Source organism: Microcaecilia unicolor, chromosome 7 (assembly GCF_901765095.1).
Source record: "Microcaecilia unicolor chromosome 7, aMicUni1.1, whole genome shotgun sequence".
NCBI lineage: Eukaryota > Metazoa > Chordata > Amphibia > Gymnophiona > Siphonopidae > Microcaecilia > Microcaecilia unicolor.
Genome location: NC_044037.1, coordinates 13430984 through 13449046, shown reverse-complemented (window position 1 = coordinate 13449046; position 18063 = coordinate 13430984). Strand labels below are relative to the sequence as shown.

Genomic DNA, 18063 nt, shown 5'->3' with positions numbered 1-18063 from the left:
TTTAAACATAAAATAAGTTGAATTAGCAAGGTTGGCTACTGATTAGACAACTACCTTAACTGTTATCTAGATTAGGACTGTTTACTTATGGCCACTGATTTCAAAACTGTGGACCTGTTTATTAAATTGCTCAAGTGGGAAGAGCTCAGGAAGCCCAACCAGACCGGAAAAACTAAACTGTTCTTCCTTTTTATTTTGGCCCCGTCTCAAGATATCCGAAGACAGCTCAGTCTAACTCCTACTGCAATCTACGCTTTGTTGAAGAGAAACAACGCAATAGCGTAGGATGTCGGCTCTTTCAAATAAGACAAGAGTTTCAACATCTAGAAGCGATATCAGATGGGCTGCTCTGTGCGAGGTTGACCCAGTGCTGGATTTTACCCCACTGCATGCATGGAGATGTAGTTCTGATCCTTCCCATTGACTGCTCTTACAATACAGGACTACAACTCCCAGGGCCGTGCCTAGGGTCTCCGGCGCCCCCCTGCAGTTGGCCCCGCCGGCGCCCCCCCCCCCCCGAAAACAATCGCTACACTACCCGCCCTCTTCTCCCCAGATCCTTTTTTTTTTGTTTAAATTTACCTCTCCGGCACGTGGCAGCGTAGCGTTAGTGAGGAGGCGGCGCTCCCCCGCCCTGACGTGTCTTCTTCCCTTCGCTCAGTGTCCCGCCTTCTTCTGGCGTCATTTCTGACGTCAGAAGAAGGCGGAACCGAGCGAAGGGAAGAGACTGACACGTCGGGGCGGGGGAGCGCCGCCTTCTCACTAACGCTACGCTGCCACGCGCCGGAGAGGTAAATTTAAACAAAAAAAAAAAAGGACAAGGATCTGGGGAGAAGAGGGCGAGGTAAGCATGGTGCGGCGGGGCGCCATCCTGCCATGCTTACCTCGCTTACCGTGTCGGCACGGCCCTGACAACTCCCTAAAAAAGTGGATGCCGTGTTAGCGCACTCTGAGGTAAATAAATAGAAACATTAAAAAAAAAAAAAAGATAAATAAAAATAAAAGAAAGCAAAAAGTTATCATCTTATTTTCTTTTTTCTTTTCATCTCCCTACATGTAATGGGATAAGACCAGATCTAGCTCCGTTGTCCTTGCTGAGAGCAACAGGGTTCACCCTCCACATACAGCAAACAAGATATCGGAAAGCCCTAAGCAGGTCATATACAAACCCATGAATCCCCCCAAAAATCATGAATTTGGGAGACTTTTACCATCAAAAATGAACTAACTTTCTGCAGCAAATGAGTGCATGACCTATTAAAAAATAAAAAAAAATGTAAAAACAATTCAAAAACAATGACTTGTAACATGGATCTGAATGGTGAGCCCAGACTCGGGCAGACACAAACTACAAAATCTGTGCTATAAAAAATACTCAGCACAATACTCTTAGGTCACAGCGATAAGAAAAATTTGGCTCAAATTTACTGTCTCTTTATATAAGCGATTGTCCAAGGAGGGTCTACAGCTGAGGCAACTGAAGAACGACCCAAGGGCCATAACAAAAAGAGAAAACACATCACTTAAGAACAGGACCAAGAGCAAAAGAGCACACAATTAGAATTTCTTGAAGCTCCTAAGGAGTAGTAATGCTTTGCCTGAATACAGTAGAGTCCCGATTATCTGGCATAAACAGGACCAATATGTAGTTGGATAACCAAAAACATTGGATAAGGGACTTTTTGCACCACCACAGAGCCGTGCTTTGGGACACTAATGCCACACTCAGCACATCCCTTCCTGAACTGTACCTCCTGCACCCCCCCCTCCCCCAAGTCCCTCCTCGTGATCTCTAGTGGCAGTTTCACAACAGCCATTTTGAAAGTGGAGCCAGAATGGACAGGAGTGACTGGGGGATTACTCCTGCCTTGACTTCACCACTAGGATCACTAGGGACTGTAAAACAGAACTAGGGAGGAGGGGGTAGAGGGCAGAGCCCAGACTGTTGGCTGTCAGATAATCTGGAATGTCAGATAATGGAAGACTAGATCATTGAATAATTAAGACTCTACTGTATCCAATGGAAGAGACAGCACATTGGAGCCAAATGTGTCCATCATTAGATAGCATAATATTATTCTGTATCACCCAACGGATAATGGATCCATGGAATGGCCTCCCTAGGGGAGGAAGCACAGGTTAAAATAAAGAGCGGGATAAGCAGAGCAAGAGCTGAACCGAAAACCAGAGAGATCAGATGGGGGTCTACGGCTTTGCATCAGGAACGACACTGGGCAGACTAGATGGGCCTTACAGTTCTCAATCTACACTGCTGTTATATTCTACGTTTCTTTTTTAAATAAGCTCATACATGGCATATTAGTGTTTTTTTTTTTTTTTTAAATCAACTAAGAAATTCATGACCGTTCCTAATGCTGCATTCATAGTGCGAGTCACCTAAAAATGTTAATGCATCTTTAGTGTTATGTCTGCATGTCATACGTGGCAGCGAACACTGAAACCAGAAGAAAACATTCAGAACAGGACAAAGCGAGATGCTGAGAAGGCCTTGGGGCCAACAACAAAGGTTAGATGATTGGGTAACATCACTTACAAACCCCTTCGTGTTGCGCAAGCTAAAAAGTAAAAACATAAAGCAGCTGAATGAACTTTCAAGTAGAAGTACACAGATTTTGGAAGATAATACTTAAAAAAAAAATATTCCAAGGAAGCTGAAGATGATGACAAAGTCTTCAGATGGTTAATTGTCGTCATCCAAGACCTGGTGGAAGGGTTCCGGCACACTGCCAGGTGCTGCTTGTCCACCCCAAACAGAACTTTGATATCCTGGACTTTTACCCTCATTTGTTTTACCTGATCAGGAAGTTTTGAATTTAGTCTCTTGACTGATAAAAGAGGATGTAACCTGACTCAGAGTTTTTTGAGATGTCCGATGTTAAACCATAAAACTCTTCAATGGCTTGAGCATCGATTTTCTGCAATGCAAGGGTGGTAGCATTAGAATGAATCCTTTCCATAGTCAGCCCTACAGAAAACTAATACACGCATTATGGTCTAGATACTATATATCGCGTCTAACAAAATCAGCGCTGAAAGAAAGTACGCCTAAAGTTAGGCATACTTTAATAGAATACACCTAAATTTTCACATGGTTGACAGAATACACCGAACGTCCATCTGCATGACTAAATTTAGTTGCAAGCAGTTGCACCAAGTAAAACTAGGTGTAAATGCTGACGCCTAAATCAGGCATGGACCTGGTATATTCTCTAACAACGCATATAGATTTTAGAAGCGCCCATGGCCACACCTCCTTTTCAACTATTCGACTTAGAATTTACACGCACCACATTATAGAATACACGTAAACAAGTTATGCGCATAAATTCTAATTAATGCCAATTAGTGTCAATTGCTTGTTAACTGGCAATTATCAGCACTGATTGGATTGTTAACTAATTAAGTTTCGTGCGCGAATCCAGAATATGACTGGATTTGCGTGTGCAACTTAAGTCACGCTCTGTAGAATCTAGGGGTACATCACTTCAGATATACTACACGATCACTTAATCCAGGAAACTCAGCGAGTGAGCTCGCTCACAGGTAGATGGGGCTGATAACACAGAACAGTAGACATCCTTTAAGCAAGGATCTTTAAGCAAGCCTATCCTAATATCCCAACCTAATCTTACCAACCTCCACTCCCAATTCTGTTCTGAATTAGATAACGACCCCATCATTGGTTTTACTTACCCCACCTCCCCATTCCCCCTCTACTCATCCCATCCTTCTCTTCTCCACCTCCCCTTTATTTTATCCCTCCTTACCCCATTTCTCCCAAATGTATACTATCCTATCCTGTCTTATACTAATCATACATTATCAAGATCAACTTATCATACACTACCAAGCCCAACTTACTACTACTACTTAACATTTCTAAAGTGCTACTAGGGTTACGCAGCGCTGTACAGTTTAACATAGGACAGTCCCTGCTCAAGGAGCTTACAATCTAAAGGACAAATGTACAGTCAGTCAAATAGGGGCAGTCAGATTGGGGCAGTCTAGATTTCCTGAATAGGTATAAAGGTTAGGTGCCGAAGGCAACATTGAAGAGGTGGGTTTTGAGCAAGGATTTGAAGATGGGTAGGGAGAGGGCTTGGCGTAAGGGCACAGGAAGTTTATTCCAAGCATAGGGTGAGGCGAGGCAGAATGAGCGGAGCCTGAAGTAGGCAGTGGTGGAGAAGGGTACTGAGAGGAGGGATTTTGTCCTGTGAGCGGAGGTTTTGGGTGGGAACGTAAGGGGAGATGAGGGTAGAGAGGTAATGAGGGGCTGCAGACTGAGTGCATTTGTAGGTAAGAAGGAGAAGCTTGAACTGTATGCGGTATATGATCGGAAGCCAGTGAAGTGACCTGAGGAGAGGGGTGATACGAGTATATCGGTTCAGGCGGAATATAAGACATGCAGCAAAGTTCTGAACAGATTGAAGGGGGGATAGATGGTTAAGTGGGAGGCCGGTGAGGAGTAAGTTGCAGTAGTCCAGGTGAGAGGTAATGAGAGCGTGGACGAGAGTACGGGTGGTGTGCTCAGAGAGGAAAGGGCGAATTTTGCTGATGTTAAAGAGAAAGAAGCGACAGGTCTTGGCTATCTGCTGGATATGCGCAGAGAAGGAGAGGGAGGAGTCGATGATGACTCCGAGGTTGTGGGCAGATGAGACGGGGAGGATGAGGGTGTTATCGACTGAGATAGAGAGTGGAGGAAGAGGAGAAGTGGGTTTTGGTGGAAAGACGATATAAGCTTATAATGTTTTGAAATTTCTATTATATGACTTTGTATTTTAAATTACTATGTAAGCCGCATTGAACCTGCATTGTGTGGGAAAGCGCGGGGTACAAATATAATAAATAAATAAATAACTCCTCAAAAGGTGAAAATAATTTGCAATTAAAAATGATTTTTCTCTAAAAACACTGTATTTTCCCTTTAGATATGGAATTGTTATCTTCCCCTCCGTCCCTATGCAGAGCACTGTAGGACTTTATACTGGATGTTGAATAACCAAAATGCCTCAAACTAGTTTTTCTTTGGCAATGCAGAAAATACCCTTAGGTGTGTGTACAAAGTACCATACACAGGTGGGGTTTGGTTTCACTCTAGCTGACATCCTCATATATGACATCTTTCACTTAGCAAGAAAACTTAACACAGTTCTCAACACAATTCCCTGAATGCCCCCACTTCTCATTAAATACAACAGCAGACAGGGAATAGCAGATTCAGGGAATTACTTCCAAATGCTAAAATGTGAAGCTTTTAAAAAAAAAGGGAAATTAAAGCCACGATTCTTTAGCTTGAGTTGTCAGCGTGTGTAGCCTGGGGCCTTGGCAAGAGAACGATGCAGTAGTAATTTTCAGTATTTAATGTGTTTGATCTTATTAGCCAATCCAATCAGCACAGAGATACCCAATTAGCTAAGAGCATGAATGGCGTCTTCAAATCAGCCTATACGCTTTGACAGAGCAACCTTTCACTTCCTCTGCTTGCCCAGGCTGCTTCCTCTGAACTATTACTGCACAGAAAAAAAAACAACAAAAAGAAGAAAAAAAAACAAACACTTCCACAAGAAATTGCACAGCACAAGCCGAAAAAGGGGTGGAAGCCACAAAACCTGAGGTCCAAAGACAACAAATTCCAAGGACGTACAGGTTTAATGTTCCAAATAGTTTATTCATCAATAGTCCGTACAGGGAAAACCCAACAAGGGCTATGTTTCATCACAGTCGCCTTCGACAGGGGTCCTCATAAAAACACAAACATGAAAGAGCGTAAATTAAAAAAACTATATATTTCAGCAACGTTCAACAACTATGCCACTAAGCCAAGAGCGATAATGGTCAAATTTTCTTACATCATCATTGAAGACACACCAGCTGGGAACCCTCCCCCCCCCCCCCCCCCCCACACACACACCCTTCAGCTTGTATCCGTCGGGCAAGAATTCAGATTCAATAATGTTGAAGTCTCTCAACGCTGTTTGTTAAAATTTTCCACTACATACTCAGGGAAATCGTGTATTTTCACAACACAAAGTAACTACCTCGTGTCATGTTCGACTCCTCCCTCTCCTTCTCTGCGCATATCCAGCAGATAGCCAAGACCTGTCGCTTCTTCCTCTTTAACATTAGCAAAATTCGCCCTTTCCTCTCGGAGCACACCACCCGAACTCTCATCCACTCTCTCATTACCTCTCGCCTTGACTACTGCAACCTACTCCTCACTGGTCTCCCACTTAGCCATCTATCCCCCCTTCAGTCCGTTCAGAACTCTGGTGCACACCTTATCTTCCGCCTGGACCGATACACTCATATCACCCCTCTCCTCAAGTCACTTCATTGGCTTCCGATCAGGTACCGCATTCAGTTCAAGCTTCTGCTTCTAACCTACAAATGCACTCGATCTGCAGCCCCTCCTTACCTCTCAACCCTCATCTCCCCTTACGTTCCTACCCGTAACCTCGCTCTCAGGACAAATCCCTCCTTTCAGTACCCTTCTCCACCACTGCCAACTCCAGGCTCCGCCCTTTCTGCCTCGCCTCAGCCCATGCTTGGAACGGACTCCCTGAGCCCATACGCCAGGCCCCCTTCCCTGCCCATCTTCAAATCATTGCTCAAAGCCCACCTCTTCAATGTCGCCTTCGGCACCTAACCACTACACCTCTACTCAGGAAATCTAGACTGCCCCAACCTGACATTTCGTTCTTTAAGATTGTAAGCTCCTTTGAGCAGGGACCATCCTTCTTTGTTAACTTGTACCGCGCTGCGTAACCCTAGTAGCGCTCTAGAAATGTTAAGTAGTAGTAGTACTAACTAAGAAAAGGACCTACCTCTACAATGTCATCATCGAAGAGCAACCAGAACCCATGGCTCTTCACAATAGTGATGTAGTGCCCTCGATTTGGACCACTGTCAGAAGAAAATAGAGTTTATTAAATTAACCTCAGCCCCAAACACCAAGGTAGATAACTGAACAAACAGGAAACTGTGTACCAACTTAGAGCTGTATTAAGACATTATAATGAGCGTCTGACGCAGCCAAAATGGCCTAATGCAGGCCATGCTAAAGCGCCCTGTGCTGTTTGTGTTTAGAGGGTGGGGGGGGGGGGGGGGGAGGAGATGGGGAATGGGCAGAGAATAGCTGTGGAAGTGATAACCAGTTAGAGCATTCACATTAGCACATGCTAACTGGTTAACGCAGGAGTTCTTAGTGCCTTCTAAATACTGTGTTAATTTTTTTTTTTTTTAAATGGCCGAGCACTAATGGTAACAGAGATGGTATGATGAATATGTTTTAAACTTATTTTTCTTAAGGCAGTGATTGGAGAAAGATTCTATCCTATCATAAATTGGATTTCTTTTCTATATTTTTTTTATATGTAAACCACTGACTTCTTTTGTAAGAAGGATAGTATATAAAGAGTTTTAAACTATTAAACATTAGAACACACCCATAAATGAACCAAATACAAAAAAAGGCTTTTTAACGGCCACGCTAGAAATGGGTAGAAAAGCTCATTTACTAGCACCACTTAGTAAAAGGGCCCCTTAAGTTCTTTATTTTAAAAAAAAAAAATTTCTAATCCACCAATCTCGAAAAAGCTTTTCTTAGTGAAGAAATTGTACAGCACGATACCTCACCACACATGTTCATTTCATGCATTCCGATTTAACGACTGCAGTTAAATCTGAATATTTTTAAATATGCAGCCTTAAGAGGGGAATTTCATAACAGGGCATCCACGTGAAAAATAATTTTTTTAAAAGCACCCGTTTTATAAAGGCAAATATAAGACACAAGGCGACAGTGTTCAAATTCCAAAAAAGTGGAAAAACTACACCAAAACACTGATCATACAAAAAAAAATATTTGTTTAATAGGAAACATCAAATTTGAACCACTCATTTCACTAACGTAGTGGTACAGAAATGCCAGCAATTGGCAGAGTATAAATATTTTAAAATGAAATGGATTTCAGGCATTTACAAATGACCACAAGAGAACGTGGTGAGGGCGGTTAGCTTGGCAGAGTTTAAAAAGGGGTTAGACGATTTCCTAAAGAACAAGTCCATAAACCACTACTAAATGGACGGGAAAAATCCACAATTCCAGGAACAACATGTATAGAATGTTTGTACGTTTGGGAAGCTTGCCAGGTGCCCTTGGCCTGGATTGGCCGCTGTCGTGGACAGGATGCTGGGCTCGATGGACCCTTGGTCTTTTCCCAGTGTGGCATTACTTATGTACTTAACTGCCATATTTAAACTCAATTGCTCTGCCCTAATGATGCCATATCTATGTATACAAATTTATACCACCATGCATTCCCTTGAAAAAACTGAAAAACTAACTATACTCAATAAAAAGTTGACTATTCAGTGCCCACAATGGTATTCAAACCAAATATCAAATATTGTTATTTCTGGAAGAGTCTCAAATCAAAATCTGATTCCATCAACAATTGTAAAACCAGTGCTTACATACGGATAATGTCAGAAGAAAGGTCATGAGGCAGATGAGCATCACCCTAACGAGAGCAACTTTAAAAATCTTCAGGTAATAAATCAAAGGGTAAGGTCCTTCTCCCCAATGGGGTATTCAAAAATGTGCATCCATGACTTAAGCATTTCAACATGGCCAACTCTCTGTTAGATGATGCAAAAAGAGTGCTTTAAAACACATAATCAAGCATGTATAACATTAGCCAGGAAAAAGAAAAAAAAAACTAATTTCTTGAGAACAGGCCCAAGGCTATTCGGGTGAGGACATACCTGCCACAGTGAACCACCACAGCCACAAGGTCATACATTCTGTCAGGATTGGTAGCGTCTCCTGAAGTGTTGAAGAGTCGGAGCTCCAGGGGGAAGACCACGCGATAAGAGAGTTTGGTATACCGATGCAGCTGGTCCATGTACTTAAACCTTTTTAAGTGCAAAGCGAGAATCATGGGCAGCTTCTTTACTCGCATTCTGAATGCAGAGGTGGAAAGGGGAGAGGAGACGGCAACATTAAAAACCTTCTTGAAGTGCATCCCAACCGCCCCAACAATGCTTTATTTTTTTGTGATCTATTCTTGCTATGTGGTTATAAAGATAGATCTTAAAAAAAAAAAACCTTAATAAGTTATACTTTTTCTACTTCATAGCATTCTTCCCCAGGCTCTGTGTTTCACCCTGCATCACTTTAGAGGCATATCTTCAGAGCACTTAGCCTTCCAAAGTTCCACAGAAACCTATGGAACTTTGGAAGGCTAAGTGCTTTGACAATATGCCTCTTTATCACCATCCTGTGATTCCTGGAGGTGGAGGAGTGGCCTAGTGGTTAGGGTGGTGGACTTTGGTCCTGGGGAACTGAGGAACTGAGTTTGATTCCCACTTCAGGCACAGGCAGCTCCTTGTGACTCTGGGCAAGTCACTTAACCCTCCATTGCCCCATGTAACCGCATTGAGCCTGCCATGAGTGGGAAAGCGCGGGGTACAAATGTAACAAAAATAAAATAGATACTATTGGAGATTCTACATGGAATGTTGCTACTATTGGAGATTCTACATGGAATGTTGCCACTATTGGAGATTCTACATGGAATGTTGCTATTCCACTAGCAACATTCCATGTACAAAGCTGCGCAGGCTTCTGTTTCTGTGAGTCTGACGTCCTGCACGTATGTGCAGGACGTCAGACTCACAGAAGCAGAAGCCTGCGCAGCCACATTGGTGATCTGCAAGGGCCGACTTCTACGTGGAATGTTGCTAGTGGAATCTCAAATAGTAGCAACAGTGGAGGAGTGGCCTAGTGGTTAGGGTGGTGGACTTTGGTCCTGGGGAACTGAGGAACTGAGTTCGATTCCCACTTCAGGCACAGGCAGCTCCTTGTGACTCTGGGCAAGTCGCTTAACCCTCCATTGCCCCATGTAAGCCGCATTGAGCCTGCCATGAGTGGGAAAGCGCGGGGTACAAATATAAGAAAAAAAAAAATTTAAAAAGGTACAGGATATACCCAGAGTAAAACATAAATGAGTCAAACAACAAAGAAAAAGGAGAGAGGGCATGGGGATTAACCTGCACAGAGCCACCTTCCTGGGCAGACTGGATGGACTATCTGCCATTATTTACTACATTATATAATTTTGCTCTTATATAACCGAGTACTTCCAAACATCTTACAACAATCTGGTCTCACCTTTTTTGAGCTTCCTGTTTGCTACGGCACTGCTCACAGTAATACTTATATTCACTGCATAGAGTCTCTGTACTACTAAATCCCCTGTGGAAATAAAATGAAATTGTATAAAACATTTTCACAAAGGGAAATTTATACACAATACTCTGGATACAGAGATTGGACGTATCATACACAGTCAAAGGACATTTTCTTCCAATAGAAATGAGGTTTCCAGGTGGGTTTTCTAGCACCACAAGCAAAATTTGGCTGTAAATAAATGTTGCTCCTTAAGTATGTAAATGATAATTTGATACAGGCGATGAAAGATTAATTCTTAGCTAGATTTATGGCTTTCTAATTTCTGTAACAACTGCCTTAAAGTAACTCCTTAAACATATTGTTGCAAACCATTCCAACAAATCAGATGGAGAAAAAAAAAAACCCCATCAAACTTAAGTAGCAGCAATTCATCAGCAATGATAACTAGCTGCCTTCAATCATATCGTCGGCAAACTCCATCCAGTACTCAAAATTCGAAAGGATTACCAGCAAAATATGCAAGGAACTTCATAAGTGGAGGAGTGGCCTAGTGGTTAGGGTGGTGGACTTTGGTCCTGGGGAACTGAGGAACTGAGTTCCATTCCCACTTCAGGCACAGGCAGCTCCTTGTGACTCTGGGCAAGTCACTTAACCCTCCATTGCCCCATGTAAGCCGCATTGAGCCTGCCATGAGTGGGAAAGCGCAGGGTACAAATGTAACAAAAATAAAATAGATACTATTGGAGATTCTACATGGAATGTTGCTACTATTGGAGATTCTGTTGCTACTATTGGAGATTCTACATGGAATGTTGCTACTATTAGAGATTATACATGGAATGTTGCTATTATTGGAGATTCTGTTGCTACTATTGGAGATTCTACATGGAATGTTGCCATTCCACTAGCAACATTCCATGTAGAAGGCTGCGCAGGCTTCTGTTTCTGTGAGTCTGACATCCTGCACGTACGTGCAGGACGTCAGACTCACAGAAGCCTGCGCGGCCACATTGGTGATCTGCAAGGGCCGACTTCTACATGGAATGTTGCTAGTGGAATAGCAACATTCCATGTAGAATCTCAAATAGTAGCAACAGTGGAGGAGTGGCCTAGTGGTTAGGGTAGTGGACTCTGGTCCTGGGGAACTGAGTTCGATTCCCACTTCAGGCACAGGCAGCTCCTTGTGACTCTGGGCAAGTCACTTAACCCTCCATTGCCCCATGTAAGCCGCATTGAGCCTGCCATGAGTGAGAAAGCGCAGGGTACAAATGTAACAAAAATAAAACAGATACTATTGGAGATTCTACATGGAATGTTGCTACTATTGGAGATTCTACATGGAATGTTGCTATTCCACTAGCAACATTCCATGTAGAAGGCTACACAGGCTTCTGTTTCTGTGAGTCTGACGTCCTGCACGTACGTGCAGGACATCAGACTCACAGAAGCAGAAGCCTGCGCAGCCACATTGAGCCTGCCATGAGTGGGAAAGCGCAGGGTACAAATGTAACAAAAATAAAATAGATAGTATTGGAGATTCTACATAGAATGTTGCTACTATTGGAGATTCTACATGGAATGTTGCTACTATTGGAGATTCTACATGGAATGTTGCTACTATTGGAGATTCTAAATGGAATGTTGCTATTCCACTAGCAACATTCCATGTAGAAGGCTGCGCAGGCTTCTGTTTCTGAGAGTCTGACGTCCTGCACATCATGTGCAGGACATCAGACTCACAGAAGCAGAAGCCTGCGCGGCCAAATTGGTGATCTGCAAGGGCCGACTTCTACATGGAATGTTGCTAGTGGAATAGCAACATTCCATGTAGAATCTCAAATAGTAGCAACAGTGGAGGAGTGGCCTAGTGGTTAGGGTGGTGGACGTTGGTCCTGGGGAACTGGGTTCGATTCCTACTTCAGGCACAGGCAGCTCCTCGTGACTCTGGGCAAGTCACTTAACCCTCCAGTGCCCCAGGTACAAATAAGTACCTGTATATAATATGTAAGCCGCATTGAACCTGCTATGAGTGGGAAAGCGCAGGGTACAAATGTAAGAAAAAAATAATAATAATAAGTTAATTGTGCACCAAACATCACTTATCTACAAACATCTTCACGACTGCTATACAGTTTCCACTGGCATCCAATCTAGCAGTATAGCAATCCCCGCTTCAAAAGTAATCCATGAAATTGTAAGAAATTGTAATTATATATTGTACGAAACACTGCTTTGTAAAGGTTATGAGATTACTGTTCTTTATTAATAAACAAGATTTATTAAAAAAAAAAAAGTAATCCATGAAAAGTTCTCCAATCTGCAGAGTATACAAATCCTGGCAAAGATACTTGTTTCGCCAAGTACACTGGCTGCTTCAGGGAAAATCAACGGAGTTACTTTATGGCAATTGTTTTGGATAGCTGTGCTTATGTTCTAAGTTATTGCCTTCCACAATACTACTTTTTCTAATTTCTGTCCCAGGTGGCTCTACAAGCTGGACTCAAAGCATCACCAGAGATCAGCTTAAGTACATAAGTATTGCCACACTGGGGCAGACCAAAGGCCCATCAAGCCCAGCATCCTGTTTCCAACAGTGGCCAATCCAAGTCACAAATACCTGGCAAGATCCCAAAAAAGTTCAACACATTTTATGCTGCTTATCCCAGAAATAAGCAGTGGATTTTCCCCAAATCATTTTAATAATGGTCTATGGAAGCCGTCCAGACCTTTTTTAAACCCCGCTAAGCTAACCGCCTTTACCACATTCTCTGGCAACGAATTCCAGAGTTGAATTACACGTTGAGTGAAGAAACATTTTCTCCAATTCGTTTTAAATTTACTACTTTGTAGCTTCATTGCATGCCCCCTAAAAAGAGGGTCTTACAGGAATGAACAGAAGTACAAAGATGATTGTGGTGATACATGCTACTCTGAAAATCAAAGACGTGAAGATGTAAATAACATCGCTATAAATTATTGTAATCACACACAAGATGGAGACCATTCGTGGCTGAATATTTAAAAAAAGCTGATATGCTGGCAGCTGTGTTGAAATACAGCACCGACTTCGTGAAACAAATACATTCTCAAAACAAGAACATTTGGATTTCTAAAGAGAAAGAGCTGGCCGTGTGCTACTTTTGAAATACCTCAGGCAATGTGTGATTGAAGTATTTTGTTCCACATCAACCGAAAGGTCCAGGAAGTCCTCATCTTTGCTACTGACCTGAGGAGGAGAGAGAGAGACAGTCACATATGAAAGGCATCCACTGGCAAATTCAATTAGCAGGTTGCAGGTTCATGAGTGGGGGTCATTCTTTACGATATTTATTAGGATTTATTTAACACCTTTTTGAAGGAATTCACTCAAGGCAGTGTACAGCAAGAACAACTCAAACATAAGCTATAGACAATTACAGCAGTACAAATATTCAAACAACGTTCCAAAGTATGGCATAGTAATACTTACTCACAATGTCAACACAATAAAACATTTTAAATAGAAAGCATAGTTTATAAGCAAAGATGGCACATGTAGACCCAGAGAAATGCTGTGGATGGTCTATGATTCCAAGCTGTGAGGCAGTGCTCAGAACGATTACAAGGTTCAGATGTTAAATGGCATATGATTTGATCTTTAATTTATTATTTATTTGGATTTTGCTCACACCTTTTTCAGTAGTAGCTCAAGGTGAGTTACATTCAGGTACTCTGGATATTTCTCTGTCCCAAGAGGACTCACAATCTAAGTTTGTACCTGAGGCAATGGAGGGTTGAGTGACTTGGCCAAGATCACAAGGAGCAACAGTGGGATTTGAACCAGCCACCTCTGGATTGTAAGACTGGTGCTCTAACCACTAGGCCACTCCTATTCTTTGGGGTTCTACATGGAATGTTGCTACTCTGAGATTCTGCACGGAATCTTGTTACTCTTTAGGATTCTAGAATCTTGCTATTTATTTAGATTCTGCTCACACCTTTTTCAGTAGTAGCTCAAGGTGAGTTACATTCAGGTACTCTGGATATTTCTCACAATCTAAGTTTGTACCTGAGGCAATGGAGGGTTAAGTGACTTGCCCAAGATCACAAGGAGCAGCAGTGGGATTTGAACTGGCGAACTCTGGATTGCAAGACCGGTGCTCTAACCACTAGGCCACTCCTATTCTTTGGGGTTCTACATGGAATGTTGCTACTCTGAGATTCTGCACGGAATCTTGTTACTCTTTAGGATTCTAGAATCTTGCTATTTATTTAGATTCTGCTCACACCTTTTTCAGCAGTAGCTCAAGGTGAGTTACATTCAGGTACTGTTCTTGCAGGGGCCTCTGATGGGCAACTTTCAATTAATCTCATGCCCACTGTTTCAAATACTTTTAAACTATATTTTTCCAAACAGTTGGCTAAAACAATTTTTAAAAAGCTCTCTCTTTTACAAGTGTATAATTTGTTCAGATGTGCCCTTTGGGGAAACACAGACACAGAAGATGAGATTTATTTAAACTGATGAAAGTGGCTCCAGATTGAATTCATGGTAATGGACCAATTTCGCTTAGGAAACCATCATCTTTGAATAATTCTTATGTCACAACAGTAAATGGTACCACAGTCACCAGTGATGAGATTTCTCAAAATCTTCAGAGGCGGAGTAACAACTGACTAAGGCGCTCCCCCCCCCCCCCCCACACACACACACACACCACAGGGGAGCCCAACATCCCTTCATGGGAGGTAAAAACAAACACACATCCCGGTCCTGGGTCAGCTTGATGGGAAATGCAAGGGCAGCAACAAGCTTGTAAACTGCATTAGCGTGTATTTGAAATGAAGTATATCAAGTCTGTGAATAAACAATATTGAATAACCAATAAAGTCATCGCATCTTGCATTACCATCATATTGGCTAAGGAAACTGATGCAAGGGGGTGATGATCTGCATGGTTGTTATTACAGCGTGAAGTGCTGCTGCCGGATCTCTGCCAGGTCCAGGCAAATAAAGTTAGGTACGGGGACCAGGGCTGCCGAGAGGGGGGGGGGGGGGGGGACAGGGGGGACAAAAGTCCCCGGGCCCGGGCCTCTGGAGGGGGCCCGGTGCCACCGCAGTCAGGCCCGCCCGCCGTCACTCCTGAACTAACTAACCTTAAACGCCTCCTTCCTTTCCTTTCACCACCTTCGCGGCAAGCAGCAGCAGGGCAGGCCACTCCTTCCTTCCTTGTCCTGCCCTCGCCTGACGTAACGTCCACAAGGGCAGAGCACGGAAGGAACTAGAGGTCTGCCCTGCTGCTGCTTTGCCGCGAAGGTGGTGAAAGGAAAGGAAGGAGGCGTTTAAGGTTAGTTCAGGGCCTGGTAGCGGGGGGGGGGGGGGGGGGCCCGGCGGCGACGATGACCTCGGGTGGGGTGGGGGGGCCTGGGGGCGGCCTTGTCCTGGGCCCAGCTCTGGCTCTCGGCGGCCTTGTCCTGGGCCCGGCTCTGGCTCTCGGCGGCCCTGACGGGGACAGGCTGGAAAGGACCCAGAAAGAGGTCACGGGTGTGGGGCGAGAACTGAGTCATGGGGATAGAAGGGAGAGTGTGCAGGGAAGAGTTATGTAGGGGACAGGAGAGAGAGGATTCAGGAATAGGCCATGAGGGGAGATGAGAGAAGGGGGCAGGGGTCATGAGGAGTGCAAGTTTGGGAGACGAAGGGAACTGTGGAGGTCTGGTTTAAGACATATTGGGTTCTCTCCTAAGTTTGAGGTCTGGGACCCACTCAGTCCGGAAATGGCGATCGCCATTACGGCATAATGTAAGCCACACTGAGCCTGCAAAAAGGTGGGATTAAAATGCAACAAATAAATAAATAAATAAATAAATATTGGATGCTGAATTTGTTTCCACTGCTCAGCTGTCACTCAAAAGCAATACAATATGATGTTAGGCAACTGAAAATTCAAATAAACAGTATTACAATTTCTTCATAGACACCTTGGCTCCTGCAGATTTACCACAGCCCCCATCACAGAATCTTAGATACTAACTGGCAATGTAATGTATGTTCATTTTTCCCTCTCATTCCTGCATCCAGCATCACCTAAAATAATGCATGGCATCTGTTAGTCCATACACACGAGGGAGATTATGTAAAGTGTCACCAGCACAAAGACATCACATGTTTACCATCGTTAGCTAGATGAATCACAAAGGCTTCATCTGCAGATGGGACCCATGATGAGCTAATCCTAGCAGAAAAATTTCCAAGCTAGCTTATATACCCAGTGCACATGTCAAAGGCCCAGCTTTTGCGTACACACGAAGTCAGAATAGAAGAGGCCATTCTGAAACAGCTCCTGCACTTGAAAAGGATGTGGCAATTTTTACTGTGCATACTAGCAGCTAGTTTTGAAAGAGAAACTAGCTAGGTGGTTTCCATTTGAAAATAAGCTTGTGTAACAGACGGTCAAATGTTTTCTTATTTCTGTGGGAAGGGAATAGCACATGCTAGTTTGGAAAACTCCACAAAGAAGCACACTTTTCCCCATCAATTCCTACCACATATTGCAGCAACCTCTCCAGTTCCAAAGAAACAGCCAGAAGGCTGGGAAAGACGATGGCTGTTTGTCTCACTCTCAGGGGTCAGCAACTGAAGTCCCATACCACCCAGTATCCTGTGCTCAACCGTTGTCAACACAGGCCACTAGTATGTGGCCAAATTCCAAAAAAACAAACAGATGCCATGTTGCTTATCCCCAAAATACAAAGCTTCTGGAGTGAGCTTGGGGCTAACAAGAAAACAAGGCCAGGAACTAGAGGATTCTCCACAAGATAGGTGGAATACATAAGGGAGTTATCACATTGCTGTGAGACCCAGCACTGGACTGAGTCCTTTTATGGAGGAATGGCCTAGTGGTTAGAGCACCGGTCTTGCAATCCAGAGGTGGCCGGTTCAAATCCCGCTGCTGCTCCTTGTGACCTTGGGCAAGTCACCATTGCCTCAGGTACAAACTTAGATTGTGAGCCCTCCTGGGACAGAGAAATATCCAGAGTACCTGAATGTAACTCACCTTGAGCTACTACTGAAAAAAAGTGTGAGCAAAATCTAAATAAATAAATATGAGAGCCAAGTCTTGGGGAATAGTCCCCACCCCCCCCCAATTATTTACTATCCTGAAACCAAGGAAGCACCTACAGAGAACAGTTGCGAGGAAGTTATGAACTCATAATATGCGAGTTGGAAAGAGGCTATGCATGTTCAAATCTGCTCATTAAATACTAGGCAGTGGTAGCAAGGTTAGTAGATCCAGACCAATCAGACATCATTCCTGGAAGCCTAACATCAGAAAATATCTCAGTGCCTACCATAGGAGCCAACTTTTCAAAATGATTGGGGGGGGGGGTGCTGAATTTTTTTTTTTTTTTTTTTTTACAGGTAGTGCATTTCCCCCCTCCCCTTCCTCTTCCCCCCTCTCTGAGTTCCAGGCCCCCCTCTCCTTCGAGTTCCAGGCCCCCCTTCCCTCCGAGTGCCAGTCCCAACCCCAACCCGATCTCTTCTCCCACAACAGTCCTCCACCAGTCCACCCTCGCCTTCCTGCGTGCCGCCCACAAAATTTTAAGTCATCTTACCTCGGGGTCCCGGCGGCAGCAGTGAAAGGCGAGCAGGCTCGGCGCTGCAGCCTTCCCTTCTCGCTCAGCTCTGGTCCCGCCCTTGCGGAAACAGGAAATGCCCCTGGGACCAGAGCTGAAAAAGAAGGGAAGGCTGCAGCGCCGAGCCTGCTCGCCTTTCACTGCTACCGCCGGGACCCCGAGGTAAGATGACTTTTAAAATTCTGGGCGGCACGCAGGAATGTGAGGGCGGACCGGCGGAGGACTGTTGAGGC

The 18063-nt window shown here is 43.9% G+C and overlaps 1 protein-coding gene across 1 annotated transcript in view; it reads right to left on the bottom strand.

Moving 5' to 3' along the window:
* Nucleotides 1–846: 846 nt before the first annotated feature.
* Nucleotides 847–18063, bottom strand: part of LOC115474594 (ubiquitin carboxyl-terminal hydrolase 12-like) — an 81387-nt gene continuing 64170 nt past the window's right edge. Inside the window, exons 5-9 of the mRNA XM_030210121.1 lie at nucleotides 13366–13442; nucleotides 10196–10279; nucleotides 8788–8985; nucleotides 6846–6924; nucleotides 847–2936 (exon numbers count right to left, since the gene is read on the bottom strand). Coding sequence (XP_030065981.1) covers nucleotides 2835–2936; nucleotides 6846–6924; nucleotides 8788–8985; nucleotides 10196–10279; nucleotides 13366–13442 — 540 coding nt within the window. The 3' untranslated portion in view covers nucleotides 847–2834. The remainder of the gene's footprint in view (nucleotides 2937–6845; nucleotides 6925–8787; nucleotides 8986–10195; nucleotides 10280–13365; nucleotides 13443–18063) is intronic.